Here is a 17500-nt window from a genome sequence, read left to right on the forward strand (position 1 = left end):
GCCACATAACGCAAGCACTCAGGTCTCTCAACAGCAGGTACAAGTACGACTCAGTCATTGCCCACGCTGGTGTCAACGACCTGAGATGTACCTCCTTGGACTACATGAAAAGGGACATCGAGGAGCTCTCTGATTATGTAGCCCAGGCAGGTATGACCCTGACCTTGAGCAGTATCCTACCTTCACCTAGAATGATGCCACAATACAGTGATAAGATGATCAGCTTTAATAATTGGCTTAAATTCTGGTGTCATTCAAAGGGGATCCAATGTCTGTCTGCCTGGGATGACATGCTGGACAAGCCACGCTGCTTCACAAGGACGGCTTGCACCTGTCACCCTGGGCTTCCAGATATTGGCAAAGGCTCTTGCCACCCCATAGTGCCTTTTTAGGCAAGGCTCAAATTCTAAACCTACCACCCTAGAACACCAAAAGGAAAAAACTAAGGGTAATGCTGCTCAATGCCAGAAGTCTCAATCTCAAGATGCACGCACTCGAGGCCCTTCTCAATATGGAGAACATCGATGTCTGTGCTGTGACAGAAACCTGGTTCAAGGCTCCTGAGAGCACCCCAGCACTAACAGGTTTCACCTCATATCATGCGTTCGGCCCCAAAATCCGGACAACACCAAGAAAGGAGGGGGTGTCCATATTCATAAAGGACACCCACACCTCAAGGTTGGTGGCAACGCACGATGCATCGGAGACCATCCAGGTGCAATTAACCATAGGCAAGACTGCTCTGCAATTTGTAGCATGTTACAGGCCACCCTCTCAAACTCAGGAACCTCACATGGCCTTCCTGAAAACATTGGAGGGATAAATGTATCTCCAAACACCATCATACTAGGTGACTTCAACTACCCTAATATAGACTGGGAACACTACTCAAGCCCGAACACTCTAACCCAAAGATTCCTGGAGTTCATAAACTCAAATGCCATGGAACAACTAGTCACCATCCCCACAAGAGGAGAAAACATACTTGATCTCATCATCATGAACATGGGATCAAAATGTTCAACACCGAAGTATACCCCTCACTGGTGAGATCAGATCATAAACTAATCTCGCTGGAGGTCCTCATCCTGCCCCCACCTGAAACAAAACAGACCACAGTGAAAAACTTCTCAAAAGCCGATTTCACACTTCTAAAAACTAGTGTGGTCTCCTTTAAGGCCCCTGAGCCAGTGGTAAACATTACTCAAACCACTGAATCACTTACAAATGCCTTCTACCAGCACCTACAGGACTGCATGGATCAGGCAATCCCAAACAAAACTAAGACTCTCTGTACCAAAGGCAAGCGTCCAGTCTGGTGGACCCCAGCCATAAACAAGCTCTACAACAAAAGGAGGAAGCTACTACAAGATAGAGCAAAATCCTTGAAAGGTAAGACACCTTTGATCATTATAAGTAAAAAACTAAGAGCTCTCATAAAATCATCCAAGGCAAATTTTGAGAGAAAAATCGCCAAGGACTCTAAAGAGAATCATAAGGCCTTCTTTAGCTATGTTAGAAACCTAGGAGGAAACTCCCAGATATGCTCAGAATTAGTTCAAAATAATGTGAAAATTACTGAACCTACACATATTGCCAACATACTGGCTGACAGGTTCAGTGCAAACTCCCCCCCAAAAGGAGAGGTATCTATTCCAGAGGATTGTAGCCCCCCAAACATCTCCAAGGCCCAGGTGAGAACTGCCCTCACTAAGGCAAAAAGCACAGCATCCATGGGACCGGATGGTGTCCCCGGCTGTGTGCTTCATGAACTCAACGAGGAATTAAACCCACAGTTAGGACAGCTGTTTAATCTTAGCCTCACCTCAGGATACGCACTCCAAGGAGTGGCGCATGGCGACTGTGGTCCCACTTCATAAGGGCGGTGCCTCCACAGACCCTGGAAATTACCACCCCATTAGCTTGACAAGCCTTATCTGCAAAGCCATGGAGAGGATCATAATGGAACTCATAAATAAAGACATAGGGAACTTGCAGACTTTGGATCCAACCCAGTTTGGCTTTGTCAAAGGCAGATCCTGCCTCTTAAACTTGGTTGACTTTTTCGAGACAGTCACCAAGGCCATTGATGAGGAAGGCAGTCCATACAGCCTACCTCGACCTGGCAAAGGCCTTCGACACAATACCCGCTCAGGTATCATCGAAAAACTCATCAGCTTGAATGTAAACCCATACATCACAAGATGGGTTGCAAACTGGCTAAGTGACAGAACCCACAGGGTCAGAGTTGCTGGAGCCATGTCAGACTCAAAGCCTGTCACAAGTGGTGTCCCACAGGGCTCAGTCCTGGGTCCACTCTTGTTCGGCATCTACTCTTCTGAAGTACAAGCAAACACAGGAGGGTTATGGCTGACAAAGTTTGCAGATGACTGCAAACTGGCGCCATAGTCGAAAACACATCTGACACAGATATCCTCCAGAAGGGCCTCACAGAAACGGATAACTGGTGCCAGAGCCATGGCCTGAAGTTAAACGCCAAAAAATGCAGAGTCATACCCGTCGGGAAAAACAAGGTTACCCCTAGCTACCATATAGGTGGCAATCCACTGAGCACAGAAAAGTCATCAGAGATCTGGGGACCCAGGTTGACAGTAGCCTTCGTTTGACACTCATGTTGCTAAAGTAGTTAGGAAAACCTTCTATATCACCCACCTGATCATGAAGGGATTCACATCTAGATCAAGGGAGGTCATCGTCCCCTGTACTCATCACTCATTAGACCTATGATTGAGTACAATGCCCGTTCGAATGTATCTGACCAGACACCTGCTGCAGCTTGAAAGGCCCCAAAAGTTCCTCACCAAAAGGATAAAGGGTCTCAAAATATGTCTTATGCTGCCCGACTGAAAGAACTCCAGCTCTATTCAGTCTCATACCGCTTGCTCAGAGGTGACCTGTGCCTGACATATAAGGCCATGTCAAACCCAGATTTGATGAATATGCTTCACCTCAAAAAATCTAGATCCCTCAGAACCACAAGGGCGGGAGACTTAAACCTTGACACGGTTATAAATAGAATGTGCTGGAGGGACAGATTCATCACCCAGAGGCTCCCTATGCTGTGGAACAAAATCCCGGTACATGTGAGGCAGAGCACCTCTCTGGCCTTGTTCAAGAGGAATCTTGACCAATGGATGGGGGATTGCAGATATACCCCAGGGATTACTTCAGTGTCACTGCTTGACAGAGGCACAGCAAAATGATAGGCATAGTTTTTATTCAAACTAAAGGGGTGGCAAAAGCCACATAACTATGGGCTAGGCTTATAAATGCCCTTGGGCAGATAGCCTAGTATGAACCTATGAACCTATGAACCTATGAACCTATGAACACATACATACACACACACACACACAACACAAACACACACACACACACGCACACACACACATACATACACACACACACACACGCATACACACACACACACACACACGCACACACACACACACGCACACACGCACACGCACACACACACACACACACACACACACACACACACACACACACACACACACACACACACACACACACACACACACACGTGCACTCACACACACACACACATGCGCGCACACACACACACACGCACACACACATACATACACACACACACACACACACACACACACACACACACACACACACACACACACACACAGACATACACACACACGTGCACTCACGCACGCACACACACGCACACACACACATATGCACGCACGCACACACACGCACACACGGACCCACGCACACGGACACATACACATACATACACACACACACACACACACACACACACACACACACACACACACACACACACACACACACACACACACACACACACACACACGCATACACACATACACACACACACACACACACACACACACGCACACACACACACACATACACACACGCACACACACACACACAGACACATGCGCGCGTACACACACGCGCACACGCACACATTGTCGGGCAAGTTATAGTGGTAATCTTGAAGACTGACACAGAGAGAGAATGTGAATGTATTTTAACTTTGTACTTGCTATAGCACCATTCGCTAACTTCATAAGACATAATAAATGAACAGATAACTGACAGGTTGGTTTCATTTAAAAACTTTAACTGGAGAAACTCTCAGATACAATATCTAGGAACTACCATTGAATCCATCCACAAACAATCTATATCAATGAATTACCAGCACTTAATTAACATAATAACACAATTAACAGAATCTTGGAATAAATTATTTTTCACTTTTGAAGAAAGATTAATGCTAATTAAAATGATAATACTCCTGAAAATCTTATTTTTTAGCCAATCACTAATACTTCCTCCTTCTAAAGCAGCCATTAAAAAGATAAATTCCATCTTATTTAAGTTCTTGTGGCATCCAACAAAAAGCTAGAATCCAAATGCCCTGGCATACTTTAAGTTGGGAAGAGGGTGGTATAGCTTTTCCTAATATTGATTTATATATTAAATCTGTGATTATTAAAATAGTTTACATGTGGTTAGACTCTTCTTACACTTAATGCTGGAAATCAATTCATGAAGCCTTGTTAATAGAAAAATAATAAATCAATAATTGAGCCATTCCCAATAATTTATAGAAATGTATTCATATGAGTTATAAAAAACTATATATTGAATGAAAAACACAAGTATACCTTCTTTACATTTATAAACCAAATTCTTTTTCTGTTTAAAATATTTATTTACTCTAATTATATACATAAGGGTCTACTAATAATATTATTCCCAATAGCCTGCACGAGTGGATGTTTATTATCATTTAACATAACTAAAATGATTGAATTAAAAGAGATTGGGCTCATTTACTGGCAGCAGTTCTGACAGGAAATGAATATACATTCTGCAGATTATCTGACTGGCAAACATAGCATAGAAAACAATAGTTGGCTTGATTTACAAACATGCAAAGAATTTATTCAAGATAAACTCAAAGTAACATCCAAAACACAAAATAGTAACATCCCTAAAATCTTGCACCTCCACTCTGATACCAAAAGTAACTTAACTAAAAATACGTCTTCATTATCAATCATTTATAAAATTATTAGAAGCAAACTTATTTCATATGATAGGTCTTTCTGGTTATATTCAACAAAAATAAATAAAGAAGAGCTATTGGATAATAATAAAAACATAGTCTTGAAATCAACAGCAAAATCAACATCTTCTCCATACTGAAAAATATTCACATGGAAATTTCTACACAGAATTTTTCTTACACCTCACAAGATGGCCGCTATATGTAAAACAGAAAACACAGTATGCTGGTGGTTTGAAACAGCCATTAATGCTGATTGGCAGCATATGATTATTGAATACAAAATAGTTCTCTCCTTCTGGACAGATTTCAGAAATGTTTGCAAAGCATTGTGGTCAGACAATTGAGCCATCACATATTCTCTCATTATTTAATGCACCTATACCAGAAGTTATCCCAGTATCACAAATACCTCTTCTTTGGAATATTGTAAACATAGCAAGGAAAACAATTACTAAAAAGTGGAAAACGAAGACTACTATCTCTTTTAATAATGAATTTATTTGCTTAGCTAAATCATTTTGTAACAATGAAATACTCACTATAAAAATGAGAACAAAGAATGTGACCCATCAATTAATTGCATGGCAGAAATTACATAATTTGTTAGAAAAATATTAATGGTTTTATAAGTGTACAAATTTGTTAAAGACTCTAAATAGTTAGCATATGCTTTTTTGTGCTTGTAGTATCATTAATTGTTTAAATGATTATTGTTTTGAAAAAATCTAAATAAAAAAATGAAAAAAAGAATGGATTTTAACTAGAAGAAAACAGTTTGTGTTAGACATATAATCAATACGACCCAATAGAGGATATTACAGATGAATAATGGACTACCCAGGGGTGTTGTGGAGACCAATATCACTGGCATAAGTACTCCCTACTTTCGGAAGATTCATTATTTGCCAATAATGATTCCCTCCATAATAGATTATCTAGCTTAGGAAATGGCCTATGTATTTTTTTTTTCTTTCTGTGCTTTTTATTGTATGGTTCTGCAGTTTTTAAGGGTGTTTTTGTTTTTTTCTCGGTCTTTTAGGAAAAAGTAGTCCCTTTCTTTGTTCATGTATAGTCACTGTTTCATATTGTACTTTTAAATATGACTAGATAATAGTCAATGAATATGTGTGTGTGTGTGTGTGTGTGTGTGTGTGTGTGTGTGTGTGTGTGTGTGTGTGTGTGTGTGTGTGTGTGTGTGTGTGTGTTTTTCCTCTCTGTGTCTCTGTTTGTGCATGTACCTAGCACTTTTCTGACTGGAGCTGTGATATTTTGCTTTGTATTGTATAACACAGAGAAAACGTTTTAACAATGTGACCCTTTTCTGTAATAATAAGTGCTATTCTGAAATAACATAAAAGGGCCCTCTAACTAAAGTGTAGAGTTTTGACTGGAGCAGTGACATTTTCAGAGAAGTAACATACCGTATTTTGCATGCAGGATGGGGTTTGGCATGAAGTGCTCCCTGTGTTCTTAACCACATTGTAAATGTGTCCTCTGAACATTAATGCACTGAATAACTATAAAAAAGAGAATTTGTTTTCTTTTTTAACTTTGAACTGTTGTGGTCTGACAGCTGCCATGGTATGACAGCCATTTTGATAGCTGCAAATATATCAAATAACAGTCCAAATGCAGTTGTGCAGCAACTCCAAGATTTACATATTGGGTCCAGTTTGTCAGTATAGCAATGAAGAAGTAACATACTTAAAACGTGAGTTTTATTTACACAAAACATTTTACTGTGTGGCTTCCTTTGATTTTGAATTGCTGCAGTTTGACAGTTAATTTGACACCTCTCAAATTGTAGCACTTCAAAGCCTTACACAACTTCAGTCCAGCAGTTTACTCAAATAATTATGGAGCTGATAAGAAACTTATAGTGGCATGACTCTACTCTGTAAGGTTGTTGTTCTTCTTTTTTCTTGTTTTCTATTAGGCCTTATGCAGCATTTTTTGTTTCATCTTTGTAAGGCTCTACCAGTCAGGTTTAAACATTTACAAAGGCTATTTTCTAAGAGAAAATAATTCTTCACTGAGAGGGTAGCAGAACCTTGGACTATATTTCCTGAGGTATTGGTACAATGCATGTCATTACAGTGGTTCACAGCTTGCATTCAAGAAAAAGATATCATGGCAAACAGAGAGATAAGCAGTTAAGGGGGACAAGAATGGGAAGACCATTGGTACAGCAGTTAGCATTGTTACCTCACAGCAAGATGTTCTCTGGTTTGATTCTCAGCTGGGGTGCCTTCTGTCTGGAGTCTGCATGTCTTCCCTGTGGTCATTTCCTCTTGGTGCTCCGGTTTCCTCCCACTCTCCAAAGACATGCAGTAGGTGGATTGGACACTCTAAATTGGCCATAGGTGTGAATGTGTGTGCGACTGAGTAGTACAGATGAACAACCGCAGCAGGGCTAGCCACCTGGTGGTGCAAACCTTGGCTCGAGATGACTGTCACTATTGAAGTGATATCCTGACCCCATGTGCAAAATGGGAAAAAGGTGTTGAGGATAGCCGGATGAAAGAATGGGAAGACACCATAACTTTCTAGAAATCCATGGAAGTAAATGATTACCCTATGAACAGACTAACAAAGCCAGTGATATACCCTCCTATCATTGTGTTGTATGTAAGTATATTTGTTAAGGAGTAAATGTCATTAATGTCTATGAAACTCTTTGCACAGATCTTCGACAAGATATGCTGACACTTCAGATGATTCAACTGATGGACATTCTGTGGAAGCAAGAAGGGATCGATCTGAGGTAACACTACCACAAATCCCTACATATCTACACAACTAACTGCTCTTTGCTGCTTCATCACAGTACTTTGCAACACTGTATCATGTGCAAAATGAGAATTAAACCAACAGTTCTTGAATTAAGTAATTTGTTTAGGTTCACAGTGTGCAGGAAGAACACGGGTTCATAGGTGAATGCTAGGCTATCAGTCTGCAGACTGTTACAGGCACAGCCAATAACCAGAGGTCAGATTTAAACCCTGCACCTTGTATCTGTCTGTTCATGGGGTAATCATTTAGGGTATGCAGTGGAATGTAGCAATGTAATAAATTACTACCCTTTTGGTATATACCTCACAAGACATCTAAAACAACTGGAAATGCCACAGAAATACCTCACAAAGAGGATTACCGGCCTGAAACAGATGCCCTACGCAGACCGTCTCAAAAAACACCAGCTTTACTCTGGTGCATACCGCCTACTCAGAGGCGATCTCTGCCTAACATACAAAGCTATGTCAAACCCAGAGCTGTAGGACATGCTCCACCTAAAGAAATACAATAAAGGTTGTAAGGAAAGACACCAGGACAACCACAGCAAGAAAAAAAGTTTATTCAAACCCAGCACGGCACAGCACAGTAAAGCACCATACATAAACGCTCCATTTAATATACGTTTTTGTCAAAGATAAGACTTCATCAGATATCAAAAATGAAATTCAGCAGGTTTAAATAGGACACACAATTAATCACAGCCAATAAAAACACATATTTAAAATAGCAATTAAATAATTTAACCATTAACTGCCTTACTAATATTGCACCCTAGCTAGTAAAAATCATTCATAGGTTGATAGATTAGTACTAGGCTAACTGCCCTTATGGGCCATTTTCAGCCTACCCAATTACCCCATGTGAGAATCAAACCCTGCACCTTATGTTTGTATGGTAAACATGTTAACCATTATGCTAACCTCCCTCCCCTCAAATGCACTATATTTCTCGGAGGTACAGGCCAACACGGAAGGACTGTGGCTGACCAAGTTCGCAGATGACTGCAAACTGGGCGCCATAATCGACTCTCCAGCCAACACAAGCATCCTCCAAAAGGGCCTCATAAAAACAGACAACTGGTGCCAGAGCCATGGCCTCAAGCTAAATGCCAAAATGTGTATAGTCATCCCCTTTGGCAAAAACAAAGTGCCCACAAATTACCACATAGCTGGTAATCCATTAAGTACAGAAGAAGTAATTAGGGACCTGGGGACCCAAGTTGATAGCAATCTCTCATTTGACAACCACGTGGCCAAAGTGGTTAGAAAAACATTTTATATAGCCCACCTAATCATGAAGGGATTCACATCTAGATCAGGGGAGGTCATCGTGCCTCTTTACTCATCCCTCATCAGGCCCATAATTGAGTACAATGCCCCTTTTGGGATGTACCTTACCAGACACCTGCAGCAACTGGAAAGACCCCAAAAGTACCTCACCAAGAGAATCAAAGGGCTCAAACAGATGCCATATGCTGCCCGGTTAAAGAAACTCCAGCTCTACTCAGTGGCATACTGCCTGTTCAGAGGCAATCTGTGCCTGACATATAAAGCCATGTCCAACCCGGAATTAATGGACATTCTGCACCTCAGAAAATCCAAATCCCATCGAGCTACGCGCTCGAGAGACTTGAACCTCAGCACTGAAATAAATAGGACATGTTGGAGGGACAGATTCATAACCCAGAGGCTCCCTTCACTCTGGAATAAAATCCCAGTCCAGGTTAGGCAGAGTCCCTCATTGACTCTCTTCAAGAGGAATCTTGATGAGTGGATGGGAGATCGTAGGTTTACCCTGGGTATCACTTCTGTGTCACTGTTAGACAGAGGCACAGTATACTAACCTCGAAAAAGGGCATAGCAAAATAAATTTAAAATGGGTGGCGAAAGCCAAACACATTCTGGCTAGGCTTATAAATGCCCTAGGGCAGATAGCCTAGTATGAACCTATGAACCTATAAAACATTGTCTAAGACACTTAAATATATGTACAAAAAACAACCATGTTGAATAACAAATACCTTTAGTTAATAAAAGAAAATAAATACAAAATATATATGTATTTAAAATATATATGTATTTAAAAATGGACATTTGTAAGGACATTACTACATAACTACTAAACCCATAAAACCTCTATCTAGTGGTAAAAATAAATATTGCAGTACATAAAAAATTGAATAAACCTTTTTTCTTGCTGTGGTTGTCCTGGTGACTTTCCTTACAACCTTTATTGTATTTACTGGTTGGTTTAAGGTTGTGGTTCACTTCATATATATTTTTGACCACTTAAAAAAATCCCAATCCCTCCAAGCTGCATGCTCTAGGGACCTAAACCTTGTCACCACAATAAACAGGACATGCTGGAGGGATAGATTCCTGTCCCAGAGACTTCCCATAATCTGGAACAAACTACCTATCTATATCAAACAAAGCTCCTCATTAGCACTCTTCAAGAAAAATCTTGATGATTGGATGGGAGATAGGAAATTCACCCCTGGGATCACTTCTGTGGCTCTGCTTGCAGAGGCACAGGAAAATAATTTTCTTGGGTGGCAAAAGCCAGGTACCGTTTGGCTAGGCTTATATAGGCCCTAGGGCCAATAGCCTAGTACCTACCTATGAACCTATGAGCCTATGAAAAACCTTAACCATTACATCAAATCCGCATCCCCCTATGCCATACAGATAAATGCACAGCTAAGTAATAGAGCAGAAATATGTATGCAGTAGAATGTATCAATGTAATAAATTACTAGTTCTGACATTTGATTTAAATATTGTTTTCAAACATTTGTTCAAATTGTTTTATTAACATCAGAATTACTGAAGCAACATTTATCGGAATTTATTTTTATTTATTTATTTATTTAGCATTTAACATGGGTTTACTTGCAAAGTCCAACTGGGACAGAGCTCATTTTCAGCCGAGTCCCAGGGGGAAATGCTCCAGACGTTGGTCTTCTTTTCTATGTCCTTACAAACCTGCATGAATCAGAATTTGTCGGCACAATTGATTAATAGGTAATTACTAGGCTAACAGCTCTAATGGGACTTTTTAAGCCTCGCCGTTGCTTTTCAAAGGTGAGAATTGCATGCTGTACCTCGTGTCAGTAAGGTAGGCACCTTAACCAGTATACCACTACCCAACTCCTAGCCACAAGCTCCCATTTTGCAGTGACGTTTTCTTGTAAGCATATGGTTTATCACTCCTTTAACACAGAATCTACTTAGTATTTGTTTTTCCTTTTTGTGATTTGTTTAAACCATTTTTTTCACTTTTTATACACATCTCTACTGGCCACCTGGTGTTTCACCTCTTGAGCCATTCATTCTATTGGCACGGACATAGGTCGGGGTGGTGAGAAGAGCCATTGTTATACCATGGACCTAAAGGTATTTTCATTTGCCTGTCCATATATCCTATCCCTCCAGGGGTGGCTATACAAACACCTACTAACTGGATAACTCTAACCTATTATTTGATCCCATACCAACCATTAGGTGTCCCCCCATCAGCCATGTCACGCAACCCCATGTTACAGCTCTAACAGCAGTAGTGTTGCAGCTAGAATAAAGTACACCACATGCCACCCCTGAGGAAAGCAAGATGGTCAGTTACACCTTTCCTCTTTTCCACCCTTGTCTGGTTCTAAGGCAGTCAGCACACTATTGGAATGCAATGGACCCATGTCACAGACAGATATTTTGTTCTTATAAGAATCATTATCAGCACCCCCCCCCCCGTTTTTCCCATTTTAACATGTGGTCAGGGTATCATGTCAACTGTTGCCATCTGTTTCACATCTGACAGTCATACCTGACTGTCTCTGGTGTTCTCTCACACACTCCATCCATCTCTTTGCTTCATGTTCTTGTATCCTGCCTTCTTCCTGCCTCTCCTAAACTTTATTTTTTCTTTACTAATGACTGAACCACTGTAATCTGTCCTACTTCACCTTCACTCCAACTGCAGCTACTTTGGTTTCTGCTCTGATACCCTCATTTTTTTATTTGCCCCACAGTGTGCATTCTGCTGTCTGCCACAGACTTCCCTTCTCTATTATCTCAAGTTTTCACAGTTGCTCTGCCCTAGCTGCCCGGGATTCTGTACCATACAGTAGTACTGGTCACACTATTGTTTTTTACACCTTACTTTTAAGTTTCCTTGGCATTCTTCTGTCATAAACAACCCCTGACACTCTGTGCCAGTAGGCTACAGCCCCTCTGATTGTAGCTTTCACCCGCTCATTTAGATTTCCCTTCTCCTCAAGCACCCCTCCCAAATAACTGCAACTATTAACCTGTTCCACTTTTATCCTATCTTTCTCAGTTTTCAGCTTATTCTGATTTCCACAGCTGCTACCATGTTCACTGTCCTGTCTGTATTCAGCTTCATCCCATGTGCTTTCATTGGTCATTCCAGTCCCGTGGCATTTTCTGATGCTCCAGTTCAAAATCTGCTTGTAATGCCACTTCCTGTGTATACAGCAGCTTTGTTGATCTATCCCCTTCAGCTTGTTTGATAATGTAGTCAGTCACCAGTAGGAACAGGAGTGGGCTTAGAGATAAACACTGACATGCACCCACTCCCAATCAGAATCCCTCTGTGAGTTCAAACCATGTTCAAATTTGTGTGATTAGGTCTTTGTACATAGCCTGCACTAATTTTGCTAGTGTTTCCAGACCTTTGAACCATCACAGGACTGCTCAAATCAGCTTTCTTAGAAGCTTGTCATACACTTTTTTCCAAGTCTGGGGATGTCCAGTTAGACTCTTTCCTCATTTCCAAATTATTCTCTGTCTGTCTTTCTGCAAACATTAGGTCGGTTGGACTGCAACCTGATATGAATCTAAACTGCAGATCTCCAGTAAAATCCAAGGAGAACTCCACAGGGAATAAATTGAGCCAGCAAGCAAAGATCTGAAGAAGCTATATCCGAATGTGCCCATATTATTTTTTATATTAAAAGTTCATTTTCCATACAGTTTCCAGCTCTCTGTGTTTGGGTTTTGGATTACTTGTTCCTTTGCTGTCTCTTTGGAACTGTGCAATGTTTGCTGCTGCTCTGCTTGTCTGGGTTTGGAGTCACAGCCTGCACATCTCCAGTGTTACTTTTTACTATTGCACATATTCATTTTACTTCTTCTAGGTAGGTTCTTTCTCTCCTTTCCTGTTTTATTGTAGGCTGTGCATCTTCTGGAAATTTTTTTTTTTTTTCGGAAATTTTTTACTAGGAAGTACTCTTTCCGTCTGTGGGATCTCATATGAACTGGTGACCATATTGTTGCTGGATTCCCTTATGAATGGTGTCTGATGACTGTCTTCTTTATTTTTCTGTGTTTGCCTTGCACCCTAATATTTTCTTTGTGCCATTTGATAAGTTGCTTTCCAGATGCAGGTAGAAAGACGTCTTGCTCTTTTCTGTTGTGACTGCTGTCTTATCCTCTTTGATAGCCAATCGGTTTCCCAGTCAGGTCCATCTTTTCTATCTCCTATTTCATCCTGCACTCCTTCTCACTTTTGAAAACAACCTGGACTCCTGCATTCCACCAAGTGCTTTCTTCATGTACCATTTTTTTTCCATACCTGGTCAGACACTTATCTGTTCTATAGTCTTCACACATGCTGTTTTGAGACAATGCTGTTCTTCTTTGACTCCACCTATTCCCTCTTTTCTTGAGATATTAGAGTGTTTCCTTGAACTCTTGTACTTTCACTCCAGTCAACTTCCAGGCCTTCAGCCTAGTTAGTCCTTACCCTTAGAGCCTTCTGTGATCACTGCTTGCAGATGATTGTGGCCATCAGTAGTTTATGCTGTGAGATGACTGTTTACTAGGAATGACTTTACATTCATTGATTCTACTACATTCTCTTTCCTTACTCAGTGGAAATCTGCCCAAGTTGCATGTTGACCACTTTTGTATGTGATCTTGTAACTGCGTGTCTTGGTGAACCATGTGCTGGCCACCATCAAGCTATTTTCCAGACAGAAGTCTAGAATGGTCTTTCCTTTTTTTGTTACTGTTGCCTCACCCATGTGGACCCAACCGGTCCTCATATCCTGTTATCTGTCTGATATGAGCATTTAGGTACCACAAGTTAGCTGAATTAACTAATTTTTTCCTGCTTTATCTTGTTAGCCCTGTAACTGCTGCATGAAAGCACTTCTTTTCCTTATCATAAAACCCTGCTGTGGCAGAAATGTTGAGATTATGAATAAGGTTCTATCTTTACACGGTACTCTGACTGCCATGAGTCTGTCACTAATCCTGACGACAACCCTCATTGCCTTCCAAAGCCTCTCTTTTACCACAGTTCCCACCCCACCTCTAGTCTGTCCCCGTCCTGAACAGTAGACTCCGGATGCCAAGCAAAATGGCTTTCCTGCACTGCTGTTTCACCTTGCCTTCTAGATATACAAGGTGTCCAGTCTTCTCTTTACTGCCATGTCATCCACTTCCCAACTGCATCCTGACAGTAAATTTATATTCAGTGCATCAATTCTGAATTCATGTTTGGCAGGTTGATTGGCTTTGCATCCACCTTTTGCTCAACAGAAAGATCTCAGATAACCCATGTTGACCAAATGGACACTTGTTGGGCAATATCTTATTGTCCCAGGGCTACTGGAATTATAGCAGGCAGATACTTTCCAATAGGGGCAAATAGACCCCTCCTACCATTAACACAGGTCCCTGGCATAGGTCAAAGTATGTTAGGCCCTCAACTCACTTTGCACTGGCAAATAATGATGCCCGTTTTTGGTGACATTAGTAAGTGTAATGAAATCACAGAGTCAATATCTGGAATGTAAAAAATGTTGACAAACACTCAGATATTTGTGTATTCATACTCTGTTTCCCCTCATTCTGTCCACAACTTGGACTTTTTATGAGAGTGATGAAAACAGTGGTCTCACTGGTTATCATTACTGTATTTGCCACAGATTATATTGATAATAACCTTACCTGTACACAGTAATCTCTGAAGCCTGGGAAACATAACTGACCACCTTACACAAAAATGAATTTTATCTTTACACAGTAGAAAATGTTCATCTGGAACATAAATATAAAATTCCCAGGAATGTAATAAGACGTGAAATGAACAATATTCCCACTTGCATTCACTGTGAACAACTCAGAAATGGTAGGTGTTGTCCACAGCTGTTCTGTAACTGCATCCTCCATGTTGGCAAGTTTACATCACATTATGCTGTTAATCAGTTAAATCACTTCTTCCTGCTTTGTCAATTAGATAATTTAACCTCAGAATACAAAAATGATATTTGTTGCTGGTATATCCAGAGAATATCAGTAGAAGAACATTCTTACAGGGGAACTGAAGAAAATTTTGGATTTCTGCATATTGTGGTAATAGTCAATGATGAACATTCTGCATCAAGAAGTAAAAAAAAAATATATGAATGATACTCAGCAAGGTGGAATAAATGCTATATTACGTCATACACTCCGACTATGACTCATCTTGTTACAACTCAGCAACGAATCAACTCATTGAGCACAACTTAGCAGGAAACCACTTTTAGTATAAGCATTTTGTGAGGGTTCAAGCCCCTCCGTACCTCCTTATGTGGGGCAAGCCTCACTACAGACCCAAACTTATAAATATATATACTAAATTTATGGTAACACCGGCACACAGGAAAAGGAAATTGGTAAAAATGAATCACTGCTGGTCTTGAAAGTGATAGTCCAGGAGTTAAAGATCAGTGAAATGAACTTGACCAGATAGAACTTTGTCCAGTTTGCACTCAACAATGTATGGGGAAGTCATCATAAACATAACAAAAAAATAAATAAATCTGGGAAATGTGATTACTTAGAAAAAACAAGTGTAAATTGTCGCATTTTGGAAGACTATACAGCTTGCACTTGTACAATTTATATGGACATTTTCAATTAAAATATGTTCTCCAGTGCATGCATACACACGCAAATGTGCATACATATGCACACCCCCTTCACACGCACAATTTAGTGCGTGGAAATACTGCAACTCAAATAAACCAGGCTGTACAAGTGTGTTAATACACAATACGACAAGGTACAAAATGCCTCCTAAATACTGCAACTCAAATAAACCAGGCTGTACAAGTGTGTTAATAAACAATATGACAAGGTACAAAATGCCTCCTAAGTACTGCAACTCAAATACACCAGGCTGTACAACTGTGTTAATACACAATACGACAAGGTACAAAATGCCTCCTAAATACTGCAACTCAAATAAACCAGGCTGTACAAGTGTGTTAATACACAATATGACAAGGTACAAAATGCCTGCTAAATACTGCAACTCAAATAAACCAGGCTGTACAAGTGTGTTAATAAACAATATGACAAGGTACAAAATGCCTGCTAAATACTGCAACTCAAATAAACCAGGCTGTACAAGTGTGTTAATAAACAATATGACAAGGTACAAAATGCCTCCTATCTAATGAGTGCAGTGGATTTCTAAATCTTTATAACAAAAAAGTATTCATAACAAAAAATAGAATCAGATGCAAGAATCACTAATTCAGAAATGAATCACTGCGATCCTGATTATAGTACCCACTTTTGGACGTGCTGGTATTACGATATTGGAATGCAACTTTTCAAGCATTATTAATTTTATGTCAGTCATCCTGAAATTAACCAGACGTAGTTTAGAAGATGCATTAAGTTTAGGTCTGCAATGTAATGATATTAATAATATATGGCATTAGAAAACTTAAATAGTACACACATTTGTTTGCAATGGTAGCCATTATGTATGAGAAGGGATAATCAGGCTCTGGGAATTAGCATGGCACTCAGCTACACCTCTTGCCACATTATACCTGCAGAGTTTAGTTAGGTCAGTAACATAATTTGTGTTCAAACCTTATTGATTCATTTCTACTCTTCCCTTTCTGCTTTCTTATCCCTTAACTTAATTATGGTGAGTTTTAACATCGTACGTCAGTACACAGGCCTCCAGCAATTATGTTTTCAGTATTTATCAGGCAGTCTCATTTCTAGTCTAATATATATAGTAACAGTAGTAGTAACAAAAACTATATTTGGGAAAAGGATAGATATTTTAGTGATGTATAATTTAAAGCAGATCGTTTAGTATATACTATAATAAATATGTATTATGTCTTGCAGGGAAAATATTAAACAGTAATGTTGTAAATGACATATCAAACTAAAATTACAGGTAAGCTGAAGTAAAAACAATAACAATGAATCCACAGAAAATTAACTGACTATCTCAAAACCCTGCCTTTCCCAGTTCAAATGTATTGCTCATTCAGTTTTATTCTGATTGGGTATATGGCAGTGTTCTACTCTTTAACAGTCTGTTGCTTTTGGTATTAACTGTTGCTTTATTTCTTTTAAATGTGTCCATATTTAACACTGGAATTAAGAACAGACTCTTGATTTGTCCAACAGAATGACTCCATATGCATGTCTATCCACTGGCGATAGAACTGGGCTGATCCAAGTGGTCATGAAGTCCGACACCATTGCCAACATTCAGCTCAACGAAGGGAGCTACGTCGCTACAGCAGCACTGAAGAAAGATGCGTTACTCAAC

At 40.1% G+C, this 17500-nt stretch overlaps 1 protein-coding gene across 2 annotated transcripts in view; it reads left to right on the forward strand.

Moving 5' to 3' along the window:
* The window catches only part of PIK3CD (phosphatidylinositol-4,5-bisphosphate 3-kinase catalytic subunit delta), a 912023-nt gene that overhangs the window by 806912 nt on the left and 87611 nt on the right, over window positions 1-17500 (forward strand). For both annotated transcript variants that reach the window (XM_044063126.1, XR_006363658.1), the window contains exons 20-21: window positions 7796-7874; window positions 17356-17500. The exon at window positions 17356-17500 is cut by the window's right edge and continues 23 nt beyond it. In XM_044063126.1, coding sequence (XP_043919061.1) covers window positions 7796-7874; window positions 17356-17500 — 224 coding nt within the window. The remainder of the gene's footprint in view (window positions 1-7795; window positions 7875-17355) is intronic.

Source organism: Protopterus annectens, chromosome 2.part1, assembly GCF_019279795.1.
Source record: "Protopterus annectens isolate FY-2018-M chromosome 2.part1, PAN1.0, whole genome shotgun sequence".
NCBI classification, from domain to species: domain Eukaryota; kingdom Metazoa; phylum Chordata; order Ceratodontiformes; family Protopteridae; genus Protopterus; species Protopterus annectens.